Source organism: Ornithodoros turicata, chromosome 1 (assembly GCF_037126465.1).
Source record: "Ornithodoros turicata isolate Travis chromosome 1, ASM3712646v1, whole genome shotgun sequence".
NCBI lineage: Eukaryota > Metazoa > Arthropoda > Arachnida > Ixodida > Argasidae > Ornithodoros > Ornithodoros turicata.
The window spans coordinates 195893450-195909131 of NC_088201.1; the positions used below are offsets into that span (position 1 = coordinate 195893450).

The window sequence follows — 15682 nt, forward strand, 5'->3', positions numbered from 1 at the left end:
TGGGCACTTCACACGCTTCAACGTCGGTCGACTACAACTTGGTCGACAACAGTGAGCAGTTACATCATCTCCACGAGCACAACGTCAACTTCTCCTTTTGCGCCTGTCTTATCGCGCCTCTCCGTTGGTTGCCGTTGGTTCCGACGGTTGCCTTATGTACACGTTCATTCGTATTGATACCACAGTAAACGGAATTCGTTTAGGGTTCAGGTCAAGAAAAATTTGTAAACGTATATATAACGAACGAACGAAGGAAGAGTTTACATACCTGCTCCAGGCCTGACTCATAGCTTTTCTGTATACCTTGCAGAACTCTGATGTTGTGAAGAAACATCGTTACCTAGAATAATAAGAGGAGTAGGTGTTACCATTCATTCTCCAAGTGCGCCTTGTACGATTCATTCCAAGTGACATAAAGCTAGCTGTGACAACAATGTACAACAACTAGATATTTTCACAATAAATCCCCCTTTCGCACATTCGATGCTTTAGAAGATCCCTGCAGAGACGGTGTCTGTTGGAGCTCTCTTGTATGTGACGACACCTAGCTCATTACAGTGGCGATTACTGTACACTCTGAATCGGAATACGCCAATTGTGCCATTTGCAATGCAAAAACCCGTTTTTAAGCGTTTTTCTAGAAATAAATACTAAGCGACACAAGAAGTGTGCCACAGATAGTGGGGGCTAGAGCCCGTGTGATACGCTTAAGCGCTGGAATGTTTAGCACTTCGAATTATGCGCCGCATATGTTGCCGCGCAGACGTAGTGGCTCCTCCCTTCTTTATTTGATCTTGCTTTATCCGTAGTGATATGTACCTCCTGCGCCTCTGCACTAGTCAACCCTCTTCCCCAGCACGTGACGACTTGCAGAGGCTCGAGACGCGTTCGTCCATTGTAAGACAAAGGATTCGCGGTTTTATTACGAAGCGACACAATTTGTTCATCGCCTGGCATGATCTGATACATCATCGTTTGGCATATCATGCACGTTTTGTGTATAGAAGATCCAACGACCTAAGAGATCCTGCGGGTTTACCCATTTCAATGGGCACTAGTCGGAACTAGTGGGAGCAATGAAGAAGAATATGCTCCAGATCTTCAAGCACACCACAGTGGCAGCAGGTAGGAGAGTCAACTTGTCTCAAGCGGTAACGCCACTCAGCTGTAAAGGCCACATCGAGGCGCATTCGGTGGATTAATGCAGCATCTTGACGAGAGGTGTTTCGTGGCATGCGGAAAGCTAGCGTTGGATCAACTCTGCTCAACATAGAGGAGGGAAGAATGTCGGTTGTCCATTGGCGGGAAGCCAGGGGTGTCACTAGGCGTCGGAGAATTGAACGGCGGTCTCCTCTCAGCAGAACAATACTGGTCCGTTTCCGATACGAGAGTGCTGCTTCTGCGGCGCTGTCGGCCTGCTCGTTCCCCACGACACCCTCTTCAATATATCTTACACACGATATCTCTATCTCTATATCTCTTTCATGGTACAATTTATCTTAATAAATTGTATCGTGGTAATGTGAACGTTAGCAGGAAGCGGCATCCTGCGACGCCTGCCCTTTCGCTCTAAGCTGCATAATACTATAAGCGCCACATAATATTGTTTAGTCTAAGTGGTACGAAGTAAGTATATGTACAGGCGGCACGTAATGCCTTTTATATTAGCAGCACAATATTGCAATGGTGCCGCCTATTACGTGTTTTCATCTAAGAGTGAGGCGATCTGCCGCTGCAGCTTCATATGTACGCTCATACCTTATACACAGGTATCGTTCTGCCTTCGGAATTACATGTCATGTGATGCTCTAACAGGCAACATTCTGAAGTAATTTAGGTCTGCTTAACCTTGAGCTCGCTGTCATCGACAAATAGCGCTCAGACTCATGTGACATCAATGCCAAATGGGTTTCTTCAAAACTGCCACTGCAGGTTCTGGAAATCACATTGCCTTCTTGGTGCGGTATTTAACATCGAGCAGTGAACTGCTTTTTCGGGAGTTGTGGTCGCCACACACAACGATATGTAACTCATATCATATTCCTTACGCAGATATTGTTCTGCCTTTGGAATTCCATCTGTTGTGATGGTGTATCATGCAACATTTCGAAGCAAGTGGAGTCGGCTTATGAAATCTGCATCGACCTTGACCTGTTATCGAAAGACAGCGCACAATGTACAGGAGGTATGTTGGAGTTGCCGGTGACGACACCTCGGCAACGGTTTGAATGGTCGTATTCTATATGTGCGATTATACGAAGGGCACACCCTCATTCTACAGTCGATGGGATGATTTCACAGTTATCAATCGGTTGAGTGTGCGACATCGATACAAGCCATAAATACGCAAGGGCAGCTTCCTGGGCGCTGAGATAGATTCTGCGAGGGGCAAGTGAGGCGGCAAGACTGCAACCGAAAACTTTAAGGTCACTGCCACAAAGGCTAAGCAACTACAGCTTTTGAACTGCAAAATTTGTAGAAGGGCCACTACATTATGTGCAACAGTAGATGGCAGCCACAGTACATCCTTTCATGGCCCTCCACTCTCGCTGATCACTACAGCAATTCTGACGCAGTGTACGTATATGAGCGAGGACAGCGTTCATGATGAGCTTAATTGGACGAGAGTAACCCAGAGACTTCAATAGCTGCGCTGCGTGAGCTTTACCTCAAGGAAGGTTTGCCATCGCTGGTATGCCACTGGCCGTTACCCACTAACGTCTTTACCTGAATCATGAATATTGCAACGCACCTCAGCGTTACGGCCAATTTCATACAAACTGTTTTGCATATTCTTGTTATAGTTATCTTTACAGACGGCGCACGCACACATTATAGCGTGGGCCAGTTCACGCACCCATATTCATCCACACTGACAATCTGTTCGTCCTGGGAACTTTGGCGCATGGAACTTTTTTGAGGATTTGCAAACGTGCGCTCACGAGCGGGCGCACAGGGTGTTCATTGGCAGGAATGTGATCGTTTTGGCGCCGGTGAGGAATGGACGCGAAATGGTCAAATTCCTGTCGAAGAACATTCTGTGTAGCCGCCTTCGAGCGCATATGTGTTTGTGACCGTTTTCGCGTGCACTTTACACCGGCGCTAAAACGTCATGCTGATGTGACAGAGCCCTATTATCGCGTGCGCCAACGGAGGAACCTAAAGGGTTGTGCCATTTCGATAGACGTGGTTCATTACACCGTGCACTCATTGTATTGCACACTAGTGTATTGCCGAAAGATAATGACCTTTACACGTGTCGTAGTAGGCGAGATATAAACACTTTTTCACTCGTACTTTCCGAGCTCTTACATCGGAGCCTCGGCCATTCCCACTGGTAGACGATTAGGTCTCTTTTCTACACACGCATACACATACTGGCGAATAAATATTGCTACGATGCAGAATTGACTTCGACTTTCAATCGAAAAAAAAAAAATACCCTACCTCATGTGACCATGTCTGCGGTCGGCGGTGCCATTGAACGATGTAATAGGAAAGAACGTGAGCAGTAAGGCTATAAGCTATTCAAACATATTATGTTGGTCATCTGGATATTATTTTCAAGGTTGTACTCGTTTAGCACTGCGAGAAGCCCGATCAATCATCATTTTTAAGCCATCAAAGTCTGGCTGGTGAAAACTTTCTTTTTCCCTCTCTCTTTTTTTTTTTCTTTTCACGATAACCCTCTGCATGCCGCGTTACATTGAAAAATGGGATGTGTCATGCTCCTAGACTCTGTTCAATTTCTGCTAAGTGACATACCCAAAATGTGCGCTAATAGCACATGCATGTAGAGTAGGCACATGCATACAGGATGTCCACGTTTAGCGCTTACAAAATTTTATTTAAAAGTGCTATAAGAGCAGCTAAAATGTTATTTTTGCAGTTCAGTTCCACCACCAGGCGGACATCCTTTGGAAGAGAGCATGTAGCTACCAGACGACTTGTTAGTTGAAACTAATTAATTACCTTTTTAATTTGAGGATTTTGGGCCAAAGCGAGATAGCAGATTGAGGGACTTTTCTAGTTACAAGCAATTTCACGTTTAACACATGTTGAAAGACGCACGTGCCTTAAAACATCCATCCGCGAATTTTGTATGCAAATGAGCCGAAATCGAAACCGCGGCGACCGGAAGCGCGGGTATACATTTCTCATTTCACTTCAGAGGCCCATGTGCTTTGGAGCAATGGGGATGATTGGAGTACGTGCCGCTTAGATGGCTAGATAAACCGTTTTCAGGCCCAGATAAGCCACCGTCGGCGAGGGCAATGTGCTCCTCACGTTCTTCCGTTTCGCCTTATTTGCATATCAAAAGTCGAGGATGGATATGTTAACGCATTTGTGTGTCCGGGACTTTTGAAACGTGGAATGGCGTCCAACGAAGGTATTTGCTCAATCTCCAATCTTGCTTTTGCCTGAAATTCCCTAATTACAAAGTTAATTGTTGTGATTTGAGGTCATTAGTCATCCGGTAGTCACATACTCACTTGTAGATGATGTCCGCCGGGCTTTAGAACTGAACTGCAACATCTATGCTGCTCTCGTAGCATCTTTGTAAAAAATGTGTAAATGCTAAAAAAAAAATTGTATAATGTTTTGCATTTGCGCTATTTGAGGAAGCTCAACAGCGATTACTTTACTAAATATTCACTTGAAGTTTTCTAGGTTTAGTATTTTTCGACTTCTTCCCTTATGGTGTTCTGCGAACTGTCTTCAATACATTCATTGTATTTTTTTGCATTGTTTCTTTTATTGTAGCTTGTATGTTGATGTGTGTATGATGTTCAGCGAAAATCCAACTGAATACTATAGCACATTATATGTCGTCCGACAGTGCTCACGATAATAAGAAGGCAAACAATGCGTGAAATAAAATTGTTCCCTGCAGACTTCAGCGCATACTTCTTCTCTGATTGAATACACATAGAAAGATCACTTATCGAGACCGAGTACGGAGTGATCTTCCTTGGTGTCATAGGCTGTGGCTGATAGAACATAACATATGAACCCCGACAACATAGTCATTAACCCCTCAAATGCCCCGGTCGAAAAACACTACAGAAAGTCTCATAGAAATATGTCATTCTCTCAGAATTTCTTACAGAAGCGACTTCGTCTCTCAGAACTTCCTACAGAGGATGCATATTCGTATACATATTCTCACAGACACATCAATGAGAAAATATCCTGTGGGATAATTCGAGGTCTGGCCTTGTGATTTCTATGAGAAAACAATTCATACAGGACTGACTCTCTCACGAAGCTCGCTTCAGTCTTAAGAGAAATTTTGAAGGATATTTCCCTGTCGGATGAACATGAAGCAAGAACTGACGAGTCGCAGAGAGTGATATGTCGTCCGTGTTGGAAAGTAGTTCGTGCGATTTCGTATGTTTGTGAATATTCCCTGTTAGGTAGAAGTGCCATGGTTGCTCCGTTTTGTCGTTTCTATTGAAACTATCAATATTATAACCCATTATGATATTCCATGGCACATTAGTGGAGGCGTTTGTTCCAACCGCCAGCAAGCTAGCTAGTCTGCTTTGAAACGAGGAAGCGCATGGACGCAGCTACTCATCTCATGCAAATACTGCCTGGCATTCAGAATTTTCGTCGCTTTTGAGGTATGTAGCACGTGTGCGTGTCGTATATAATCGTCCGTGCTATGTGTTCCCATTCTTTATTAGTTTTTACCCCTGTTCGCAGGTATTCTGTGGGTTGGAAGGTAGAATGCTGTGAGATCGTTATAGCAACTGTGCTTTGGGCAAACGGTATGTTACATATTTCTATGTCTATCTCTCACGCACACACATGTTGTTGTAACCGTGCTTTTCGAAATGCTTTTTCTTCTAGGTTAAACTCGTAAGAAGCGGCAAGCCGCGAATTAACGCATTGGATGAGAGTCCGTGGTCGTAACCCATTCCCGTCTCGAGGAAGTTGGACGGTGCTTTTACGCAAGAAAGCCAACGCGTTCCCAAGGTGCAAAGCATAAACTTGGTATAGGAATTTTTTGGTCGTCGCATTAGAGATTTCAAGTACGTGTACAGTGCTTTGAATGCGTTTACAGGCAGTGTGCGTGGATGGCGCGCGGATGCCATTTCAAAGGTACATAACAACTGAACCAAGTTCCTTAGTTTAATATTTGTGTGATATCTAGCGATTGCTTGATTCATCTGTGTTTCGTATTGAAAGCTTCCCAAGTGATCTCAATAAAGAATGGAAAGCACACGTGCTGGATTGTGTGGCTCTTGTTCTCCTGGTTTCTCCTGGTAAGAAGTCTAAAGGAAATCCTGTAAGATTTCTGTAAGAAACTGGGGGGGGGATTCTGAGAGATTGCTTTGTGAGAAACTCTGTAAGAAATTCCGTGAGAATGTCTAATTATCACACATAAAATCTTTTAGAATAACGCAAGATATATTTTGTGAGATTTTCTGTATAATTTTTCAATAAGGGTGAACATGGCACATCCATCTATTCGCCTACCGTAGTCAACTTGCTTATTATTTGCGAGCTGTTAGCACTGCGTAGTCTCATGATTGCTGACAGACGGACTCTGAGTATGTCTTTCCAGAATTTCTGGTGTCTTCTCGGCTCCCTTGTTTTGACCGTGATGTCATGCAGTTCCGATTCAAACACAATCATGCCAGCCAGGTAAAATAATTTCGTTTCCTCATCTACGCTGTACTTTCTTAACACCAGAGTCCCTCTCTGTTTCCTCTATACTCTAGCAATGAAAAGGGTTGTCTCTGCGCATGTGTTAAGTTGTGCATTCCGCATTAGTGTGTTCACTTTCTTGACCTTCACTTCACTTTCTAGCCAGCACCCATGTGCTGCAGCTCGCCCATTTCTTTCGCCACATTTCGATGTTTGTTCTCTTCAGAAACATACAGTGCTGCGGACAAGGATATGTTCTCGATGAATATCCAGAGGGACAGTTCCAGTAGACTGCCTTTAGAGTACAGCCCATGCTCCTAGCCAATGGCTTTCCCAGGCTTTTGCAAGAGCCGTGTAGGAGTTCTGTCGTTCATTGTTAACGAAATGGACAAGCGCCGTGATGTGTTTGCATTTGGCTCGCGTCCCCCGTGCGGCTACCACATCCCAACCTCTCGACAACGTAGCGTCCTTTTTGTAACTATGGCAGAAGAAGAAGGCAAGTTACACGAGAGCGATTAACACGTCGAAAACTCAGGAACTTGGACATACTTCGACAAATACATCGTAGGGCAGTTTCGTCATTACAGACGTCTCAGGGAGGCATTTTCTCTCTACAAGTCCGTGCGCCGTCCTAGTGTGCAGTAACTTCACACACATGGCTGCTCTTGTACAGTTTAAATCATTTGTTCTTACTGTCACCGACGACAAACTTATCTTTAAACATCACGCGGGGTAGGTCAATCTTGTCAACGGCAACTGTCATAATATTCATCCCGTCAGCGGTGCAAAGACTATGAGTGGGCACGGAAGGACGGCAAGGAGCTCCGGAAGAAGTGCGAACCTCTGTCGATAAGGGAAGCGTATGGTGCGCCAATTCTTATGCCATATATCATCGTAAACGCCCTCTTCGTACTCTGGTTTATCGACCATTCGTCGCCGAGCTTTTCATTACAAGCACAGATGTAGACCTATAGGACCACAATATCAATGCTGCACCTGTCCCGTCACTTCGAGACGCAATTGCCGCAACGAATGCGAGCGCCGCCTTCTACTCTCTCTTTCTACCCCGTCCCTTTTCCCTCACCCCTCTCGTGACGATGTGAAGAAGACGAACGTGTTGTGCACATACGTCTCCTATTGTACTCAACTATTCTTCACAGCAGGAGAAATCACGGTGGTGGTGGTACTGAATGAGGTCGTCGCAGTCGCCTTCACAGAGGTGTGCAACGTCACGACGGGTGAATGCGCGCCCTGGGCCGACTTCTAAGGGAACAGTGCTCACGTATATCTGAAATCGATATCTGTCTGATCGATCACGGATCGATTTAAACCTAAAGCCACTTAATCAATGGTTGAAATCGGTTGGTGAGTGCGGGGTACGATGTACGGCTTTTCCTTATATGTCTTTTTTAAGTTAGTAATCGCAGTTAAGTTATGTTAAATTAAATTATGTTCTCTCTATCGAATCTCTTTTTTCCACTTAGGGTGTTTATTTCTTTGAAATGCAATTTTGAAACTAAATATCGCTATTTAGAGGATTTATATATCATTGCGGAGATTAGTAAGTGTCAACATCCATAGAGCAAAGGGACAGCGAAAAGGCTGCGGCCTCTGCTGAGCATCGGACGCCCTACGCGAGACGTAAAAAATGTGAGCGAGCGCCGACGGTCTGCCCATGCCAGATATTCGCCCAGCGTCCGCGATTCCGGGAGCGTCAACCGCAGACAAGCACAAGGACTACCAATCAAAGCGCTCTTCCGCTACGAATATGCACCAATGCTGTATTGTCGTTATGGTGGGCTAGAATGAATGGTGTGCTGAACGGCGACTGAAACCGGGTCGTGACGACGGGCCTGCCGATAGGTGGCTACCAAGGGCTCGGCCTGCTGCCGCTTCTTGCGCCCTCAAGGCCACGTGACCGCATGCGCAAAGAGCACCTGGGAGCGGCAGGGAGTTCCCGCAATGGCCGAAATTAAAGCAGTCTGGCAGATACAGGGGGAAGGAGAAAAAATGTGGGCGTGCTGATACGTCACGCTTCGGAGATATTATTACGACGGACGGAGAAGTTCGCGTTTTGGAATGTTGCGGTAAAGGCAGTGTTTCAATGCCTTTCGATTCCTTCTTGGGATAATCTGGAGATAATTCTCTTCGAGGGTTAAGGAATATATCGGGTTCTGCTACATCGCTTCTGCGCGAAATCCCCTAATTAAAGAGGTTAATAAATGAATTTTAGGTAATTAGTGACCTTGTAGTTACATACTTTATTCGAGAGGGCGTTCGCCTAGCCATATATAACTCAAAGAAAAAATAAATAAATAAATAAAAGGGTGGAATGGAGTGGACTTTCACTGCTGCAATTTCAAGTCAAGATAATAAATACTGCCTTCTAAAAGTATTTGTAAGATACCAAGTTACTCCCAAAAGCACTTAAGGTAAAGTAGCTTGAGTAGAGTATTTTCGTTATGTACAATTCTGTTTGAAGCTCTCACATGTTTTGTGAGGTAGTACAAAGGCATTCTATTCCAGTCTCCTTGGGTACATCACACATATACGTTATGTATAAATTAATGTACATGGAAGTGACTTCGATAGTCATAAAGGTATACTTGAGGTAGTTTGCATTCACAGCAAAGTACATACTGGTTTGCTACTTGCTGCTTGTCTGTATATGCCCAGCCCCTGTTTGGTAATAAAATACCTCCGTTTTGAGACATGTTGGAAGGCTGCTAAAATTTTGGCTGCAGGATGTGTTACACGCCATTGTTGTACAATCCAACATGATGCGCTTGTGATATAATGCAATGATACACTGGTGCGCAATGTATAAAGTTTTGGGCGCGACAGACTGACCATCGTGACACACGCTCTGAAAGTCACACAAATCATTCCATACTCATGGCCCCGAAGTTTTGTTTAAGGCGCCATTTCCGAAAACAGCGTCATGTACTAATAGATGCAGAGTATTTGGAAAATCAGTCAGCTACCTCAGCCAATTCTTGACATCAAATTATGCAAGCTGAAGAACATCTCCTTATTTACCTCATAACATGTAATCGTGTCGTTTGACAAGCAAAAGTCGGGGTGTACTGTGTATTTGTCGTGAACATCGTACTAGACGTAGTAGAAGGTAAGATCCTGTTTAGACAGAAAGTCACATCCTGTACGAACACTGTCTCTTTTATACCTTCGTCGTAGAAGCAATGGTTTTTGCTTACGATTTCAGAACCGGGTTTATACACTATGTCACTGCTCTCTCCCTTTCCCGGCTTTACCGAAACCCCCTTTCCCGGCTTTGTAAATTTGATACCCGTACCAATGGGGAAAACAAAAACAGTTCCAGCAGAATAGACTCGTCCTATACTGGCTGAGGTGAGCCTCTCTCAAAACGGGGGCGCATTCTCAGCGCAACAGTTCTTAGTGTTCGCTCCATGCTGAGCAGTAACCTGTACTTTGCTTTCATGGACGCCACCACAGAGCAGCCAAGTTCGCAAAGTACATCATGACTGATAAAGAGAGAGAGAGAGAGAGAACTTTCATTAGTGCTCAGGAGCAGATGTCTTCCTAACAAATCCGCCCAACTTTTTGAAGATAGCTTCAGCAAAACCAGCAACTCCAAAGGGGGTCAAGTCCGGGCCACTCCCTGAACGCTGGTAAATCTGCGGCGTCCCTCCTGGTGCTGGGGGTCACTATGTGTTAGAATGTGAGGTGCCCTTTCTGCTGACATGGCATGCCGAGACTGGGAGGTGACCCGGGTTCGAATCTCGGAGGAAGTTGTGCTGTCTGAGGCTGGGCTTTCCTCGTACACTTTTAGACAAATGTCAGCTCAGTTGCCTATGAAGTCGGTCCAGAACGTCCCCCCCCCCCCCCCGCCCATGCAGCATCTGCCGCCAGACAGGCAGGCAGGTCGCTCGGTAGTATCCACCACCTTTTATGCTACGCAGACATGTGTATACCGTCCTATTTTGACACAGCATTCAGGGTTATCCCCCCCCCCTGTAATTTCACTAATCTTTATCATTTCCAGAAACACATCGTCGCGCTGTTATCAGGTATCATGATACATGCCGAGCGCGGCTGCTATTTTCGTCATCTTCGTTCTTAAAGAAAGGTATTCTGTGTCCGCTGCAAACGAAGCTGCTGCATAATTTATAGTCTTTTTCTTCAGAAATTCGGCATTGCTATCTGACTACCCGCACTTTCACTCATTCAGTTGATGAATATTCGGAAAACAAGGACGGTATAATGTTTATTTTATTGCCGATTTTATCTTGTCGTTCTTACTTCCAACTTTAGCGACGCTCTTCTATTGCTTGCTATTGAATACTGGCATTCAACAAACCAGTTATATATAAAGAAATTTTATTGGCCTTATATGCTGGTGTGTACAATAAAAAAAGCGCGAGATGTACACATACAAGTACGGGCTAAATCAATGAGCGGGTTCCCCAAACACTCTTCCTTCGGTTCTTACATGGAGTCCCATTTCTTGAAAATAGCGAGCAACAAGCAGTAGTTATGATGTGACTGTGAACAGCAGGCACATTATAGCCGAAGTTCTTTCCACTTGTACGTACACCAGCTAAGGGGTTCAGAACAGGATGAATAGAAAAGCAACGAAACGTCGGGTTGCTTATCGTTAAGGGATAACAAGTGAAGATAATGTCGCATGCTTAGATGTAATTCATATCGCATCAACTACATTGCGGTATTTGATGAGGCAATCGTCTGTAAAGCACTGCGCGGTACTACGTTTGTCACCCCGTCAGTGTCCGAAGCGACGAGGGTTTATCTGACCCGTGATTAAACCGTGGAAAACTATTTATCCGCACATTTGATGCGCTTCCCTACTTATCCCGGCCACTTACCGGCCTAATAAAACGCGAAAGAATACGCATCACAAACCCTTAATGCTTGCACTACGCACGAATCCGACTAATGCGCTCTAACCTGTGAATCACTGCGAGAAACTGTTTCTGAAAACTGTGTGAAATGAGAAAATATATGATTTGTTGCTGCTGCTTTCTCTATTGAAGCCGTGCTGTCTCGGGTAATACTGTGAGGTCCTGTAACGTCCCTTCCCTTGCCTTCGATACACAATCCTTGCATACCTGCGCCTGGACGCGGTCCTTATGCGATAGCGATTTCGAATGCGAGAAAACAAGCACGGTTAGATTGCAAGGAATAGCCATTGCACTTCGTCTAACCAACTGTACGCGTATTTTACAATCAGTGATTTATGGAGGCCCCCTTACTAAAACCCTCAGTTGCTTTGGGATACAATTCCGGCTGAGGAGGCTATCAGCTTTTCGACGGGGTACAAGTTGTACAAGTTGCTTATAGATTGTGCACGCGCTGCGAGCGAACGCCCAACGCATTGCCAATCCTACTCGAAGGGTTCCCCGAAGCGCAAATATCCCTCAAGTCTGAGCGAGAATACGGCGATATGCACAGACCGACCACTGTTGCATCGCTTATGATCATTGTTGTAATCAACAAATCATCAATTGCAAGAGAGTGAGAGATAACCTCAGCAAGCAACGACCTTGAACTGAGCTCGTGATGCTCTTGATAAACCACACATCGACACTGTTCCGTTTCTCGGCCGGCGCGGTGCGATCCTCCGCATTTCTCGGAAAGGTCATGTGATACGAAACAGAAGAGTACTTCGGATTCCCACAAAAACCCTTCGGCAAGGCGCGCAGCGAGCTTCAGCGCATCCATGTAAACAATCGCACGTGGTCGAGTGCCAAGGCCGCGACCAAGCGCTCCCATGCATTGGATAGGCCGGTAAGCACACCAGTCATTCTAGCTCACCATATTGTCGTCTGTACTTTGTGCTCTGTGAAGTCGTCGTCGTCGTCATCTCGCTATGGGGTGCTGGAGCCTGCTCGATGTCTCATAAACTGAACTGAACAACGCGAATTTTGATGCGAAAAATTCACTGCATGGAGGTTGGCCTTAATATCGTCATGTGCACGTTTAGGAGCGCATATAGCATACTCACGTTGTATACCGACTGGACTTCTGAGAGTGTCCCTTCTTTAAGCATTGTGAAACATGTCTGAAAGAGAGAGCTCACATGTGGGAACACAGTAATTTACACTCGCATTTTACGAAGGAAATGTATGTTCTTAGACGATGTAATGCGTAATCACAGAGTGAAAGTAAAAAGTGGTCAGTTGATGAAAAAAAAAAGTACATGTTATTATATTTCTGCCCCCTGGTTCAGCGTATTTGTGAAAATGTTCGCAGTGCTTAAATACTGGCTGTATAATTTGCATTTAGATACTTCGCTAACGAAGTGCCAGAAAGAGACAAAAAGTGTATTTATATTTAAAGGTTGCTTGCGTAATTTGTATTTAAGTAGTCCGCCAACATAGTTTTAAAGGGTGTTTACGCAACACATATATTTTATACATGCAATACAATATATTATTTTATGATAAATATTGTGCTTTAAATATCCCTCTATGTAATAAACACTAGAAACATCAAAATACTAATGTACAGGGTGTTTATTTCTATCCTTTACAAGTCTGTATTTAAAAAAAAAGATGCGAGAATAGCATACTATCGTTTTCGAAGTTGAGTTCTACGGCTAGGCGGATATGTCCTTGAAGAAAGTATGCAATGCAAAATAACTCATTAGTTTTTCAAATTCGTTAATTAACTCTTTAATCAGGAGATTTTGTGCAAAAGCGAGCTAGCAGAATGAGAGACTATTCTCGTTGAAAGCTATTGCAAATCCTGAAACAAGCGCGTGCGTCAAAATGTCCATCCTCAAATTTTCATATTAAAATGATACGAAATCGAATAGGCACGCGTCAGGAGCTCTTCGCCGACTGAGGAAATTTTGGGCCGGAAAGGGATATTTATCTGCCCAGCTGACCAACATCCACCTACTCCATTTATCTCCATCGCTCCAAATCACGTGGCCCTCTGGGATAAAGTGTGCGCTGCGCAGCTCATCTGGGTACTCCGGGTATCAAAATTCCGGATTTTAACGCACGTGTGTGCTTCACGATTGTTTAAACGTGGAATGTCTTTCAACGAAGATAGCCTCTCAATCTGCTATCTCGAGTTTGCACGGTACCTCTTAATTAACTATTCTGAGTACATTTCAGGCCATCCAACAGTTGCATACGTTCTTCGAGAAGTGTTCCGCGTGGTCGTTCAACTCAACTACAAAAAGAACAATAGCTTTTTTTTAACAAAAGAAATGTGTAAGGGATGAAAGATAAGAGATGACTGCCTGAATAACCTCGCTTCATTTATCGTACCAAACAGACGCATAGCGAAAGCCAAGTAGATAAGTGCTGTACAGCAAATCCACCTTAAATGCGTGTTGATGTTGATGTTTTGTCACATTTTCATACGAGAGTGTTCGTCGCTTGGGCGTATTTCTCTGCTGCCCTATTTCTAACATTTCGATTTTATTTACAGTTGTTACGAAAACATGGCTAAAGGTGAGTGCGGTGCGGGTATACCCGCGGGTACCCGCGCAAGTTTGTTCTTTGCGGGTACACATTTCAGTGTCATCGCGGTTCGCGGGTAAGGTGCGAGTAGACCCGCACTACCTCCGCGGATTACGCGGGTATGCCCGCAATACCCGCAGGCACAAAACAAACCCGTCGGATTTTGGTGTATCACCGGATCCATGGCGAACATTTGGCCCAAAATACTTTCCAAACGTTCCATATCCAACTCATCATCTCAAAATAAATTTGTTGTTGTTTGCCACATAGGGTTAAGCTTGGCTATCTTTCGACACCAAGACTGGTACACTTCGCATCAGTAAGCTGGCAACCATGTCAGCAGTGGCCACAGCGTACGCGTTGGAAAAGTGGCTCGCTAACGGACAGTGTCCTTAGCATCAATAAATCATTTCGTGCTGTCACGATCATGTGGCATAACTGAAACATGTGTACGCATTGGGCTGCGGGTATATCGGCGGGTATGCGGATAGGCGCCGGGATGTGCGGGTGCGGATGCGGGTTGCGCCAATGACAGTGCTGCGGATGCGGGTGCGGATGCGGGTTGTGCCCCAGCGGGTGCGGTGCGGGTGCGGGTACGAATTTTCATACCCGCACTCATCTCTAAACTTGGCTACCTGAATATGGTGCGGAAATGGTGTTACAACTTGTGGTGTAGAAGGGACACCAGTGTCCTATAGGGTTATCAGACAACGGGATACAAACCTCCCACTAGGACAGCCCCTACGTGATAAAAAAAATTATTTGCCTATTGGAATTAACCTATCTCGGCTGGTCTGTGTGATGTACCTTAGTCGGAGACACTACACATCATAAATTCACATGGCGAGTTAAGCACTGATGGCGTACCAATGACTCAAATGACGTACCTTGAATTGGATGATGAAGTCCTTAAAAGTGAAAGGCCTCCCTTTGATGGATCTTGGGACGAGCTTATTAGCGTCAAACACATGTCTACAAAGAGCACGCAGATTCCTCTTAAAGTCTTTCGATAGGTCTGAAATAGCGAGGTGAAAGGTAAAAGTCGGAGGTGCTGGCAATCTTGGTTGTTGCAACTAGTAAACAAAACGGGTCATAGAAAAGCGACGTTTATCTCGATGTCAAAGTTAGGAACACACATCCATTTCAAAAAGAGACACCGCCTTTGTGTTCGGCGTGATTAAGGAGGATGCCATCACAGATACATACATATAGCCGGCTACGTGTAAGAACGTTTTGTTGCCGTTTGCACGTCACGATTTGACAGACACTTCTTGAAATGCTCCTTCAAAGCGAGATTGAGAATCATTTCTGCTAGAACCATCATGCTCTTCGTAACAAACAGACGTAGCACTGTGCAATTCAGATTACCAGAATGAACGACAAAAGGTGTGTCAAAAATAATATCAAAGCAATCTGAGACTAGGACGCGAGACAAAATATTTCCTGCAAGCATCCGAGGTGCATGATCAAACTTGCGTCCTGGGTTTGCGTTAAACGATTTGTGCTTGCCGTCACGTCAAGACTGTATTCACCTTGTAGGCAGCAAAACA

The 15682-nt window shown here is 44.8% G+C and overlaps 1 protein-coding gene across 1 annotated transcript in view; it reads right to left on the minus strand.

Moving 5' to 3' along the window:
* Nucleotides 1–15161, minus strand: part of LOC135374730 (cilia- and flagella-associated protein 45-like) — a 238809-nt gene extending 223648 nt beyond the window's left edge. The window contains exons 1-3 of the mRNA XM_064607654.1: nt 15020–15161; nt 12662–12718; nt 269–340 (exon numbers count right to left, since the gene is read on the minus strand). Of these exons, the coding sequence (XP_064463724.1) occupies nt 269–340; nt 12662–12706 (117 nt within the window). The 5' untranslated portion in view covers nt 12707–12718; nt 15020–15161. The remainder of the gene's footprint in view (nt 1–268; nt 341–12661; nt 12719–15019) is intronic.
* Between the last annotated feature and the right edge of the window lie 521 nt (nt 15162–15682).